Source organism: Phoca vitulina, unplaced genomic scaffold, assembly GCF_004348235.1.
Source record: "Phoca vitulina isolate PV1807 unplaced genomic scaffold, GSC_HSeal_1.0 scaffold18, whole genome shotgun sequence".
Lineage (NCBI taxonomy): Eukaryota > Metazoa > Chordata > Mammalia > Carnivora > Phocidae > Phoca > Phoca vitulina.
In genome coordinates, this window is record NW_022589721.1 from 23,843,800 (window position 1) to 23,857,870 (window position 14,071).

A 14,071-nucleotide genomic window follows, 5' to 3' on the forward strand; every position below is an offset into this window, starting at 1 on the left:
TAACTTTTCAAATTATCTGTAAAGATTAAATAATTAAGGTTCACACTTACCTTTTAATATTATGCCCAAATTACTGAGCTTTGAATGGCCTTCATGAACAGATTTGTATTTAAAATACTTCAAGATATACATAGAGTAATTAACACCTAGTCAATTTTTCTCAACTGCAATAAATTTTCCCCCAAATATTGCTTCTATTAACAAATCCCAAAGTAGCATTTGTCCTTTCCACCAAAATTTTTTCATAAAAATGTTTTCACTAGAGTATCTCCAATTATAAAATAACGTCCTACTAGGAGATAAGACTCTCTTACAAAAATTCAAGTAAAAACATTTTATCACAATTTAATCTATAAAATCTTGACTTCCAGTTCTAGAAGGCACCAGAAATTTTACTCAAACAATTCATAGCTCAGTCATGCAAAGCAGTTAAAAAGATGGCAAAGTGGAAACATTCATTTAGTGCAAGACAAACGCAGTCTACTGCAGGCAAAGAGAAATAGATATAAAATCATCTTCTCACTTTCAAAATCAAGGAAAAAATTTGGCCCCTGCTCAAGGTCTGTGCATGTCAAAACTTTAAGAAGATTCCCCATGTTAAGGTACCTGTCAAGACAAGAATAAGAAAAGAGAAAATATCCCTTTATAAAAAAGAACATCTGAAATTTATTTTTTTTAAAAATAGTAACAGGGAAAATGTTCATTAGGCCATGAATTCGTCCTTCAGGTTACCCAGACTGTGCTCTGGCAGACAGCAAACCGGGTTCTCAAGGTGTTGGTATGTAGGACCTAGAGGTGAAATGTGGTTTTCCTGTACACAATGGCACAACTGTTGCTCTAATTCTTCTCAAAATTCTCCCAAGACAAGTTTCATTAATGGCCTTATAATGAAAAATTCCTTAAGTATTCCAATAGTGCTAGTATTCTGAAAAAGAAATTTCTTATCAAGAATTATTCACATGTCATCTTGCTTAATATTGCACTGAAACAAAAATTTATTTCAAAGCCAAATATTAAGAGTTTTGGCCACAGCTCACCTTTGCATTTCATCTTAACATAGCAGAATATTCAACTTACTTCCTGTATGCCATTCAATAAAGCATATATTTCTAACCAAATTTGGATTACTAATATATTTGTGGAAGTTGTTTAAAGTACTGATTCTGGATATGCAGCACCATACTGATTTTCTGTAAGATTATCATAGGATTGTGAGCAAACACATTGCTGGGCGCAGTCACCAAGGCATACTATTAGAATGTTCATCATAAGGCTGCTTGCTTCATGGACTAATGAAAGGACAGCACTGGCTACAGACTCAACATGATTTTAGCAAATGAAAAACTAAAGAATTATACATATGATGGTGATGTTTGCCTATGATTAAGAAAAAAATCATGCAAACTTTGTTTGATCCCCATAATTTATTAACAAATATTCGGGCCAGCCTTCACTGTGGTGTGACCATCTTTCACCTTTACCATTATGCACCAGCTGTGAAGGGCTAAAGAGACTTACTTTCAAAGTCCAAGAAAAAATGTGCTGCATTGTGGTCTATGTCCCTGGTTAGCACCTTAATGAGATTACCCATGCCAGCAAACCTAAAAATAAAAATGGCAACATCATTTAGTTCCAGTAAAAAAAATTTTAAGCAGAGGCCTGGGATTCGGCAAAGGCTGGCTTGCTCATAATTACCAACAGGTGCAGGTTTATATACTTCTGGCATTGAAAATTTGGAACAACAAAAGCACATTTGGCTCTGAGTTTAGAGCCCTTTCCCTCTTTTCCACATATCAAAAAAGTTACATAAAGCAAGATTGAAAAAAAGATTATATTTTTACATATAACTTGCAATATTTACATTTGATTAATATCTATGCTAGTGTTACTCCTTTAAAATGTTTGAGGCATATATTCTCAACTTAACATCAAAAATAGATCTCTCAAATAAGTAAAAACTGAAACTATTATTTTTAAGTAACAGGGATATTTTCCTCCTTGCAGAATCAAACCCTATTGGGAATACTAGGAAGTCAGTATTCAAACCACATTTAACCATTAAAGACTGAAGGGAATTATCAATTGATGACCCATTTAAAAAGTTTTACCACACATAAACCAGTGTTTCTTACATCTTCTATACTCCTAAAATTAATCAGATTTTTCATTATTTAAGTCAAAGACTGATAATTCAACAATATCAACTATATACAAACATACAAAATATATAACTTGGAAGTTAACACAGCAAACAAGCAAAAGGGAGCCAGCAATCACCATAACTTAGTAAGTTTGCAGAGGAAAAACAGTAAAAATTAAGGCATTGGCATAAATCTTGCCCCCAAATTTGCCATGAATCAGTGAGGATGAAGGTGGAAGGAGGTGTCAGGAACATCCAGGAAACCAGGCTCAAACTGTGAAGTGGCAGTAACTATAGGGAAGGCAGACTATGACAGCACAGGCACACCACACCTTCCCCTCTCCCAGTTGCAATTGTTTTCTCCAAATATGGAACTGCTAAGCAAATATAAATGAAACAAAACATACAAGTAAAAATATTTTTTATCAGTGAAAGAAGACATCTTATTACTCACCCCCATTACAGACAATCTGAAAAGAGTTAGGACTTCTGGCCATCTGTGCTGTCCATTCCCCTCCCTTCCTCCACCTACGCCCTGGACAGTGGCATACGTTATCTAACTCTGAGCTTCCCAAAGAGGAAGTAATAGTATATGCATAACAGTTATTTACTTTATAGGTCAAAGTGTGGCGGACTGACACACATACTTCTTAGAAAATGTTAAAATTTATTCACAAATGCTAAATTCACAAATGTTAAATTTATTCACAAATGATAAACACTGAAAACTCCTCTCTCTTTTAAAACAATATTATTCCTCCAATGGGAGAGGTCAGAATCTATCTTATTTTTGATATTAAAATCCTTATTACACAGAATTTCACTGGAAAGATGTCGTACAATGTCTTACACAGATGGATAAACAGAGTAAAACTAAGAGGGAAATATTTCATCTTAATTATCTTATACACTGTAAAAAGTTTAATTCTAGGCTTTTTTATACAGGGAAAATATAAGCATTTTCCCCAAATCATCACACCCAAATAAGACCTCAAATTGGTTACCAAATTTATTCAAGAGTTGTTTTTTCCCTTTGGAACCATTTGGAAATAGAGTATTTCACAGCTTTAATTTTTAAAAGCTTTCACATATACATGGAATATCTGTTTCCAAACATATATAAATTCCTTTACGAGCAAGAACTGAGACCAAATATACAAAGAATTACCTAATGGTATCAAAATTTCAACTACAGTTGGAAAATAAGCACAAAAAAGGACTGAAATTGTCTTTAAGAGGAAAAAGGCAGCACATCATCTGGTGTTCAAGAGTGTACTTCTATGGAATCAAACCAGAATTCCACCTCTAGCTGACAAGCTGTCGGACCTTGAGGATGCTAGTTTACCTTTCTGGGACTCATTTTCTTCATCAGTAAAATATACATACCATAGAAACTATTTTAAAGGGTTATTAGGAGAGTTCGATGAGATTAAGCTCTAACTTAGCACAGTGTCTGGCACACAGAAAGCATGCAATAAATGTTGGCTATTGTAACTACAACCCTAAAATTACAAAATCACTTTTAAAAAAATTGTAATAGCTCTACTTCTTTAATATAAACCAATATCATAAATCAGAGTAAATGACAAAGCCAATGTTTCCCCATTTTTGTCAAGAATATTGCTGAAATGCTATCCTAAAATTAGTCGTATGATATCATCATCAGGTACAGGAGGAAGGGAGATTAGGTCTCCTTACCTTTTTACTTGTATGCATACAGTCGATCCTCAAGGAAAATATTCAAAATTGGCCAAGTCTGTCTGCTCCATTTTCCTACACCCCCCTCCGTAAACTTCTTCCACTATTTGGTCCTTCTTTCAAGGTACCCTAGCCTAATGTGACCTTAATCCCCTCAACAAGTACTCAAAAACTTAGAATTTCTGATCTCTTCATCCCAAACCCAGACACTTAAATCGAAAGTGGCCCAGCTTATCTAGTACAGGTTTCTCAACCTCAGTACTATTAACATCTGGGGCTGGATAATTCTTTTGTGGAGAGAGGTCTGTCTCACACGGTAGGACCTTTAGCAACATCCTGGGCCTAATATGTACTAGAGGCCACCAGTAATCCAACACACAAGTTTTGACAACCAAAAATGACTCAAGATATTATCAAATGTACCCAGGGGGAATCATCCCTGGTTGAGAACCACTGAATGTAGTACAACTGGGGTCCAATGCAGAAACTTTCTTTACCATAGAGCACTCAAGAAAGATCTATGTAGGCAAACCACACCATGCGTGTCTCTTTGAACAAAAACTCACGGAATTCAGGGTGCTCAGTCGGAGGAGCATTAGACTCTTGACCTCAGGGTTAGGAGTTGAAGCCCCACGTTGGGTGTACAGATTCCTTAAATAAATAAATAACTCACGGAAATTTTCAAAGATCTGAATTCACACAGTTCAACAGTTCGTTATATCATCAGTTATCGTATCTTTTTAATGAGGGTAAACAAATAAATCAAAACCATATCCCTCTCTTACATAGTTTAACTCTTTAGCCAAAACCAGAACAAACAAACAAAACCTCTCCATCCTCTGATTTCAAAGAATACGATATGGTAGCTGTCAGGTCTGGTAGGTACCAGACTGCCTGGGGTTCAAACCCCAGCTCTGTCACTAAGCCCTGCAACTATAGTCAGGTTTCTTAATTTCCTCATGCCTCATCTGTAAATTGTTCATAACATTAATATCCACTGCAGAGGGTTCATAAAATCATTAAATGGGTTAACAGAAGCAAAACATTTAGTAACCATGCTTGGCAATCTATTTGCTGCTATTGCTATGGCTATGTTAGAGGATCTGTTCCCAGTAGCAGAACCCAAGGAACGTGAGGCTTCAGGATATGTGGCAGCCATATTTCCTGCCACAGAAGAAGCCAGCCTGTCACAAAAGGATAAAGCCAGCATGCTTTAGACCAAGTGTCCTAAAGTCACTAATTTCTAATTCCATTTGTTCCTGAATTCTAGCTGCCATTTCCCTCAGTTTAGTTGCTAGATTTTTCTCCGGCTTTAAGATAGCCTAGTTTAGGGGCGCCTGGGTGGCTCAGTAGTTAAGTGTCTGCCTTCGGCTCAGGTCATGATCCCAGGGTCCTGGGATCGAGCCCCACAACGGGCTCCCTGCTCGGCGGGAGGCCTGCTTCTCCCTCTCCCACTCCCCCTGCTTGTGTTCCCTCTCTCGCTGTGTCTCTCTCTGTCAAATAAATAAATAAAATCTTAAAAAAAAATAAATAATAAGATAGCCTAGTTTATTTCAACCAATTTCCTTTTTACCTGTTTAGTTGAGGTGGGTTTCTGTCATTTACATCTAAAAAAGTTCTGACTAATAACATTTCTAAGTTTCAGATTAATGAATGTGATACAAAAGACACTAAGACATATAAAAGGGTTTTCAGATTATATAAAACTTGGGCCAAAATGCTTTTTATATTTTAGAGGCACTATTTCAAAGTAAGTAATAAATACTATGATTTAGAATAATAAACGGTCTTACAATCTGAATTTAGAAAGAAAAATCTAAAGATTCTCTTTCAAATTATTTTATTGTAACCTTTGGATTAAACTAAATATTATAAATATTTACTAAATAAGCTAAGAAGAAATGTGACACACAAAAACCAGATATAGGTCACTTCAAGTGTTCACAGTATTTCTGGTAAAATTTTGTGACTGTGAGCTCTTATGTTACATGTTTGTTTCAAAGTTGGTGAGTTATCTGGAAAGGTACTTGCTCTTCCTGGCCTGGAGTCTGTGGAATGTATTTTTGAGCTCACAAAAGGCACTTAATAAATACACTGGACCATTTTCCCAAAAGAAGCTTCTTTAATTAGAATAAAAGAAGCTAAGAGAAACACAACTATACGTTACAGTTAATATACTATTTACTCCCTTTTTAGAAAATTCCTAAGAAATGCTGCAATTTCATTTACCCTTTTGAGCTCTGCCTAGAATGCTAGTCCCCAAGATTTTCCCACAGCTGGCCTTTTTTCATGCTTCAGGCCCCACCTTAATGCCCCCTCTTCAGACACGCTCTGTCTGCCAACCTTATCCATAGTCGTTACCCCTACCTCATTATCTTCGATCACATCATCCAACTTCCTCCTTCAGCATACTTAACATCATCTGAATTACTATTTGTTTGTCAGTTTGCTTCATATCCAGTTTATAAACTTAATATTTCTGGGTGGGGGATGAGAAAAAGGAAAAACTCAAATAAACCGATTAGCTTCCCTATAAATGAGGGTTTCTTAAACTTGGCATTACTAACATTTGACCCATATAATCTGTTGTGGGGACTGTCCTGGGCACTGTAGGATGTTGAGCATGCCAGGCCTCTATCCACTAGATACCTGGTATCACCCCAGCACCCAGCTGTGACAACCAACAACGCCTCCAGATGTTGTCAAATATCTCCTAGGGAGCAAAAGTGCCCCAGTTAAGAACCACTACTTTAAACGTATGGCCGCTAACATGAAGTGCATCCTCAGTTCTGCCGCACAATCCTACTATGCATCTCCAATCAGTCTACTCTCCTACTTCACCAGGTGACCATTTCACAAGGCTTTATTTATTTTTAATCTCCTCACACCTCTAACAATCTATCCTCCATCCTCACATGCAAGAAATGACCTCACTACATTGTTTACAAAAAGAAAGAAAGAAAGAAAGAGAGGAAGAAAGTCATCTATTGTTCTTTCTACCCCTTCTTCATCCGTAACCACTTAGTCTGCCCTCTGCACCTGTTCCTGAGACCTGGTTCTCCTACTCAAAGGCTTCATGTCTTCCATACACCATCTGGCCTATCCTCTTTACAGCAAGAACTTGTCATCTGAGTTGCCTGTTTTATTTCTACTTTTTTTTTTTTTAAGATTTTATTTATTTATTTGACAGAGAGAGACAGCGAGAGAGGGAACATAAACAGGGGGAGTGGGCGAGGGAGATGCAGGCTTCCCGCGGAGCAGGGAGCCCAATACAGGGCTCGATCCCAGGACCCTGGGATCATGACCTGAGCCAAAGGCAGACACTTAACGACTGAGCGACCCAGGCGCCCCTATTTCTACTTTTTACCTCCCATTCTTTCAATTTGTTCCAATCTGGCTTTTATTCCCACCAATACGATGAAGCTGGTCCCTGTCAAGATCACCAAAACCTGCATCTGGCTAACTCCAAAGGGCAATTTTCACACTTCAACTTACTGGATCTCTTAATAGCCTTTGACCCAGTTTATCACTCACTCCTTCCTGAAATACTTTCTTCAACTGTTTTTTTTTTTTTTTTTTTTAAAGATTTTATTCATTTATTTGACAGAGACACAGCGAGAGAGGGAACACAAGCGGGGGGGCGGGGGGGGGCAGTGGAAGAGGGAGAAGCAGGCCTCCCACTGAGCAAGGAGCCCGATGTGAGGCTCAATCCCAGGACCCTGGGATCATGACCCGAGCCGAAGGCAGACGCCCAACGACTGAGCCACCCAGGTGCCCCTCTTCATCTGACATTTAGAACAATCCATTCTCCGGAGTTTCTTTTCTACTTTATGTCTGTTCTTTTTCCATATCTTTCCCTTTGGCATCCACAGTTACTTCTTCCATCTTAAACAAAACAAAAACTTTCCCTGATTGTATTTCCCTCACCAGTTCCCACCCTATTGCCTGCTTCTCTTTGCAGCAAAATTCCTTACGAAGAGTTGCTTACACTCATTGTCTTTTATTCCTCTCCAACCAGGCTTTTTCCAACCCTACACCACCAAAATTGTTCTGGCAAGGTCATCAAATAACCTCCCCGTTGCTAACTCCAATGGTCAATTCTCAAGTCCTCACCTTACTTTCCCCTTCAGGAGCATGTGACATAACTGACATTTTCTCCTCCTCCTCAACACACTTTTCTCATTAGCTTAAAAGACACCCCATCTCACTTCCTTCACTGCTACACCAGTCTTGTTCTTGCCACCATCATTTCTTTCCGGAATTACTTCGAAAGCCTCCTAACTGTTTCTACTTTTGCTTCCTATTATAATGTCTTTTTATTACAAGAAGCAAAGCAATCTCTTAAAAATATAAATCAACCACATTCTTTTTCTGCTCAAAAACATGCAATTGCTTACAGATGCACTCAAATAAAATCCAAACTTCTTACCAGGTCCTACCTACAAAACCCTACGTGATCTGTCCCTTACTCACTTTGGCCTCAATCTCCCACCACTCTACACAACAGCCTGTTGCAGTTTCTCTAACAAAGCAAGGTTTCTCTCTCCTTGGAGCCTCTGTACCTGCTTTTTCCCTAGCCTGGAATGCTGTGTCACAGACCTTCAAATGGCAAGCTACTGTACTTCACTGAGCTCACAGCTTCAATCAGACCACCTCAGAGAGGGCTTCCTTGACTAATCTGCCTGTAAAATCTCTTCCTCTTTCCTCTTCTCAAACTGATGGTTATCACCATCTTAAACATATTTGTACCTTTATCTATTTGTGTCTGCCACTGCAAGGTAAACTTTTAAGAAGGCAGGGACTCTATTTTGTACAGCACTCTATCCCCAACACCTGAAACAATGCTTGGGGATGTACTAGGTAGTCATAAATATTGACTCAAAAAACAAATGATTGAAAATACAGAAAACAAAAATTTGTGAAGTTTTATAGAAGTGTTCCAAGAAGGGGGGGGGGGGAGGAAAAATGAAAATAAATATTGACAATTGAAAACTGAATTAAAAAAAAAAAAGCCTGAGAATTTAGAAAGCGTGCATGTTTTCCCAGTCAGATCAATGAAGAAACTGTCTCTCTCACTCACTCAGTAAAAGCCAGTAGTCTTATGAGCAACTAGTAAAAATTTTTGAAATATTAAATAATTAGAGAAATAAAGTGACAGAAAATATGAATATCACGAAAGTCTACAGTATGCCCACCTAACTAAGCAAGAACATAATATCCTTCTACAGCTATAAATATGACTCCAAAGTAAGAATGGAGACTAGCCTACATCATAATTCTGATCTTTGTAAAACAGAACACCATTCATAACATTTAAAAAAAAAGCTTGGAAATGTGGGTTTAAGTTTTATTTAGTTTCCTTTAGACCGTAAGTCTTCCCCCAAAAGCCCTATTTGGGAATTCTTCAAATCTGAGAAAGAAGAATTAAAAACAGAGTGTTGATCCTGTGCTATCAAAATTTTATACGGAGAACTCCAATAACAAGCCAACATCCGTATCATCTTCAACCCGGGTAACAGAATAAAGAATTCAAAGAAATATGATGAAGTGTTAGAGAAAAGGAGATACTGAAAAACATACTTTGTTCTTTTTAAAAACACTTCACAACAACAGATTTTAGAAGAATGCTTTACAAAGCCCTACCTTCCAATTTACAGTGACTAAAAATGTGTGTGTGAAAAAAACTTATCGAAATGGTGACTAAAAACTGCCAACCATTTATATATTTTTTTGAAGTTGGAATGTATGAGTCATGCTCTTTTTTTTTTTTTTTTTTTTTAAGATTCCATTTATTTATTTGACAGAGAGAGAACACAAGCAGGGAGGAGCAACAGAGGGAGAAGCAGGCTCCCCGCTGAACAAAGACCCCGACGTGGACTTGATCCTAGGATCCCAGGACCATGACCTGAGCCGAAGGCAGACACTCAACCGACTGAGCCACCCAGGCGCCCCTCCCAACCATTTTTAGTGTTGAAGACAAAGAACTTCTTGACTTTATCCAAGCTCTAAATTCTAGGCAAAAAGGTCTTCCAGAAAACATATTACCATAAAATATTGCTGAATTATATTCTGTTGTGCATAAAAACATTACTTAATATTAAATGATATTTCTCTGTATTATCAGACATTTAGACCTGCAGAAGCAACGGGAAGCCTTTAAAATGGACAAGATGGTGGGTTAATGGAGAATTCAACCACACTTCTGCTTTACTTGTCTGCCAAGAAATTTCTGGTTCTCATACAACATGTATCATGAATCTGAAGAAATATTAACAGAATGGAAAGTGAGTAATGAAAAATATGATTCAATTTACAATGACAATGGAACACACATGATGAAGGCCAAGAGTAGCTGAGGAAATCACAAGCTTAAGCTTTGTTCACACTCTTCAGCTGTGTGTTCAGAAACTAATTATGACACAATGTAATATAACAAAATATATTTTGCATAAGCAAAGATATAGTGAATCACTTTCAGAACTCTCCAAAAACAAACCACCAGATATACCAGAGATTCTGGAACTGCTTTGTCATATACTCAATCAAGCAGCTAAGTACATGTTAAAAAATCTACTTTAATATTAAAAAAAAATAATATTGCACTCTGAATAACAATGCCAACAGAAACAAAATTACTAATAAGCAATGGTTCTTTCAAACAAAGTACTTCACCTACCAGAACCTGTTGAAAAAATAACTAAGTTAGCAGGCTCTTAGAGAGTAATTACAAAAATACTATAGGACATATGCTAGAATGATCCTTCTAATCAATCCACTATATAGCAAATGTTGCGATTAGGTGAATGCAAAGTTGAAAGGCAGGCAGAAATTCAGTTTTGCTATCCTGCAAGCCAGTTTACAAAACTCTAATGCCATATTTCTAGATCTAAGGTTTATTAAGGATAAACATTTCTCAAGTGATTCCATAAAGCAGCAAGTATAAGCTAAAATAGAAGAAACTTCAAAAAAATTCAAATGGTATCAACAATCTCTTAGCACATCTGCTTCTAAAAATATTCAGGCACCATCCCCTTCAAACACTACACAAAGTCCTGTTTATAGAACTACTTCTATGAAACTACATCATCACCATTTGAAAGCAAATGCTGATTTAAGATTGCAAATGAACAGCAGAGTGACTCCAGGAGTCATCGAGCAGCTGACAATAGTACAAGAAACTATTTTCAGTAGGTCAAACTTTTAAAATCTGACTGTTCAAATTAATAACATTGTAATAATTACATTTCAATAAAGTTTCTGATTAATATATCCCAGAAGTGTATTCTACGGTGATTTTTGGCTTTGGCTTTAGCTGAATATTGACTTAATTGGCCAAATATGTATTTGATGCACCTCTGATACAAGCACACAAAGTAAATCTTCAAAGTGGTACAAAGTAAATATCCAATAAATACCTACTGAATTCATTTAAGAACTGTAAATAAGTGAAATCCAGTGGCATTTCTTTCATTTGAAGAATCAGGTACCCAATAATTTAAAGGAAAGGTATAATCACAATTCCTTCTTAGCTTCTAACATGGCTACAACTTACTTTAGAAACATAGCGGTTGATTGTACTGAACATACCAACTTTGTGCAGGAAGTGGGAAACCTCCAATGGTTAGCTGAGTGCCATTTATAATGGAGAGAAATAACCAACTCAAGCTGGCCTACCAATAAAGCATCTGTAATAATTATCCTGACACTGCACTATCGGCCCCACTGACTGCCGTACACATGCACATCACACCCTAACCTGCTTGTACCTTCATCTTCAATTCTTTCTTCCCCCTTCCTTCCCAACAAGAGAAGCTGCTCAACAGAATCTTTGTTCTAGCACAATGACAATGACTGGGCAACAGATATTTGTTCAATAAATGGCATAACCAAGATTTCCCTTTTCCTCTTGCCCCTCCTGTTTTCTGATCTTTATGTGGTAAACATGTTTAAGCAGAATCTAAGCTCCCAGGACTTCAACTCTCTCCCCATTCCCGGTTCCACAGCATTTGGTAAAATAAGTAGACTGAGCATCCCCTCTGAGATTGTAAGACCATCTGAGCATGCACTATCCAAGTACTAGAATTCTAAAAGGAAGCATGAAAATGGTGGCACTGTATTTAAAAAAGATAAATGAATACTGTGTGGTCAAAAAGGTAGACTGTGACAGTTATTTACCTACTAACACTCACCACCAAGCCCATCGTTCTGTAATCTCCTTTTAATGCTAGGACTAAGACGCTGAAGAGTGTATCTCCTAGACTACTTTGTCAGCTGGCTTCTCACTGGGCCCCACCAACTACAAGGAAATTGGAAGATGGGATGAAAGAAGGTCCCTCTTTGGGGGCTTCTGGCTGACTCAGTTGGAAGAGCATGTGACTCTTGATCTCAGGGTTGTAAGTTCAAGCCCCACGGTGAGTGTAGAGATTACTTAAATAAATAAAACTTAGGGGAAAAAAAAAAAGGTCTCTGTTTTTCAAGTTCTGTCGGCATTTCCTGTCATCAAAAGCTAGCTATCTGGGGGCGCCTGGGGTTGCTCAGTCGATTGGGCGTTGGACTCTTAATTTCAGCTCAGGTCATGATCTCGGGGTCCTGGGACTGGGTGGGCCCTGCATTGGGCTCTGCGTTCAGCACAGAAGGTTGCTTGTCTCTCTCCCCCTCTGCTACTCCCCCCCATTCGCACATGCTCTATCTCTAGGGAAAAAAAAGATTTTATTTATTCTAGAGAGAGAGAGAGAGAGAGAAAGAGCACAAGCAGGGGGAGGGGCAGAGGGAGAGAAAGAAGCAGGCTCCCCACTGAGCAGGGAGCCCGATGTGGGGCTCGATCCCAGGATTCTGGGATCATGACCTGAGCTGAAGGCAGTCACTTAAGCAACTGAGCCACCCACGTGCCCCTAAAATCTGAGAAAACAAACAAAAGTTTGCTATGGCTCTAGGCTCCAGCTCCTGGGGAATGCCAAGCAGCACTGCAGTGCCTGCCCCTCCAGAGGTCTGAGCTTCCAGTCTTCTAGAGTTCTTCCTTTGAGCTCCTAAATTCTGCCTAACCTACCTTTTCCCTTCTTTCCCCCCAGCTCTAGAAGTGAAAGTTGCTTCCTGTGGTTACCATTAATATCTTAAGTTACCTCATATGATAGAACAGTGTATGTATTTGGTCTTTATCCCACCCCCACCCCCATGCCTAACCCAGAGCTCCTAAATCCTTTGGAATTTGCTGGGTGACAGGAGCATATTTTAATGAGTCCCCTAGATAGCTTCAAGATGAGGGCTGGTTGCCAGAAAGACCAAGGCACACTTAGATTTCAGCCCTACCTCCTGACCTCTGGCGAGGGGAGAGGGACTGGAGATTGATCACCAATGGCCAATGATCTATAATCGGTCATGCCTATATAATGGGACCTCCATAAAAACCCCTAAATGATGGAGTCTGAGGAAATTCCAGATTGGTAAATGCATCCACCACATGCTGGGAAGGAAACACACCCCAACTCCATGCCCCTATGCTCAGGACATTTTCGGACCTCACTCTATGTACCTCTTCATCTGGCTGTTCATTTGTACCCTTTATAAAATCCTTTATAATAAACTGGTACTAGTGTAAGTACGTGTTTCTCTGAGTTCTATGAGCCATTACAGCAGATTATCAAACCTGAGGAAGGAGTCATGGGAACAAGCCCCGCCCCTTCATAGCTGGATGGTCAGGAGTACAGGAGGCCTGGGACCTGTGAATGGCGTCTGGAGTGGAGGGGAGTCTTGTGGGACTAAGCCCTTAACCTGTGAGGTCTGTGCACCAACTCTACATAGTTAGAGTCAGCATCAAAATGAATTGTAGGATACCCAGTTGGTATCTGGAGAGTTGGGGAATTGATTGGTATGGGAAAAAAAGCCCCACACATTTGGTACAGGTGTTGGAAAATAGTTCAGAATTAGTGTCAGCAGTGTTGTGAGTAAAAACATGCACATTCAGCATCCTTTTTTTGCTCAGGCTTCCAACATTTGTGTAAATAAATCCACATGTTAAGTCCCTTCTTAAAAATACCTAGCAAGGTTTCTGCTATCTTGGTTGAAATCTGACTGATACAGAAGAAGTTTCAGAGAGTAGCTTAATCCTTAACCTTACCCACAATATCTGATCTATCATCATCAGATACTATTAATAAAGTGATCCTTTGATCTTCCTTCCTTTGCACAATGTAGAGGAGAAGAAGCAGGATTCAGGTACTACTGGGTGCCTAGGCA

The 14,071-nt window shown here is 38.6% G+C and overlaps 1 protein-coding gene across 11 annotated transcripts in view; it reads right to left on the minus strand.

The window, feature by feature from the left end:
- The window catches only part of CYRIB (CYFIP related Rac1 interactor B), a 144,628-nt gene that overhangs the window by 31,248 nt on the left and 99,309 nt on the right, over positions 1-14,071 (minus strand). For 6 of the 11 annotated variants that reach the window (XM_032415854.1, XM_032415851.1, XM_032415855.1 and 3 more), the window contains one exon: positions 524-606. In XM_032415854.1, coding sequence (XP_032271745.1) covers positions 524-596 — 73 coding nt within the window. In that variant the 5' untranslated portion in view covers positions 597-606. Of the gene's footprint in view, positions 1-523; positions 607-1,518; positions 1,605-14,071 lie in introns of those variants that run through there. The other 5 variants (XM_032415860.1, XM_032415858.1, XM_032415862.1 and 2 more) reach the window with 2 other exon arrangements.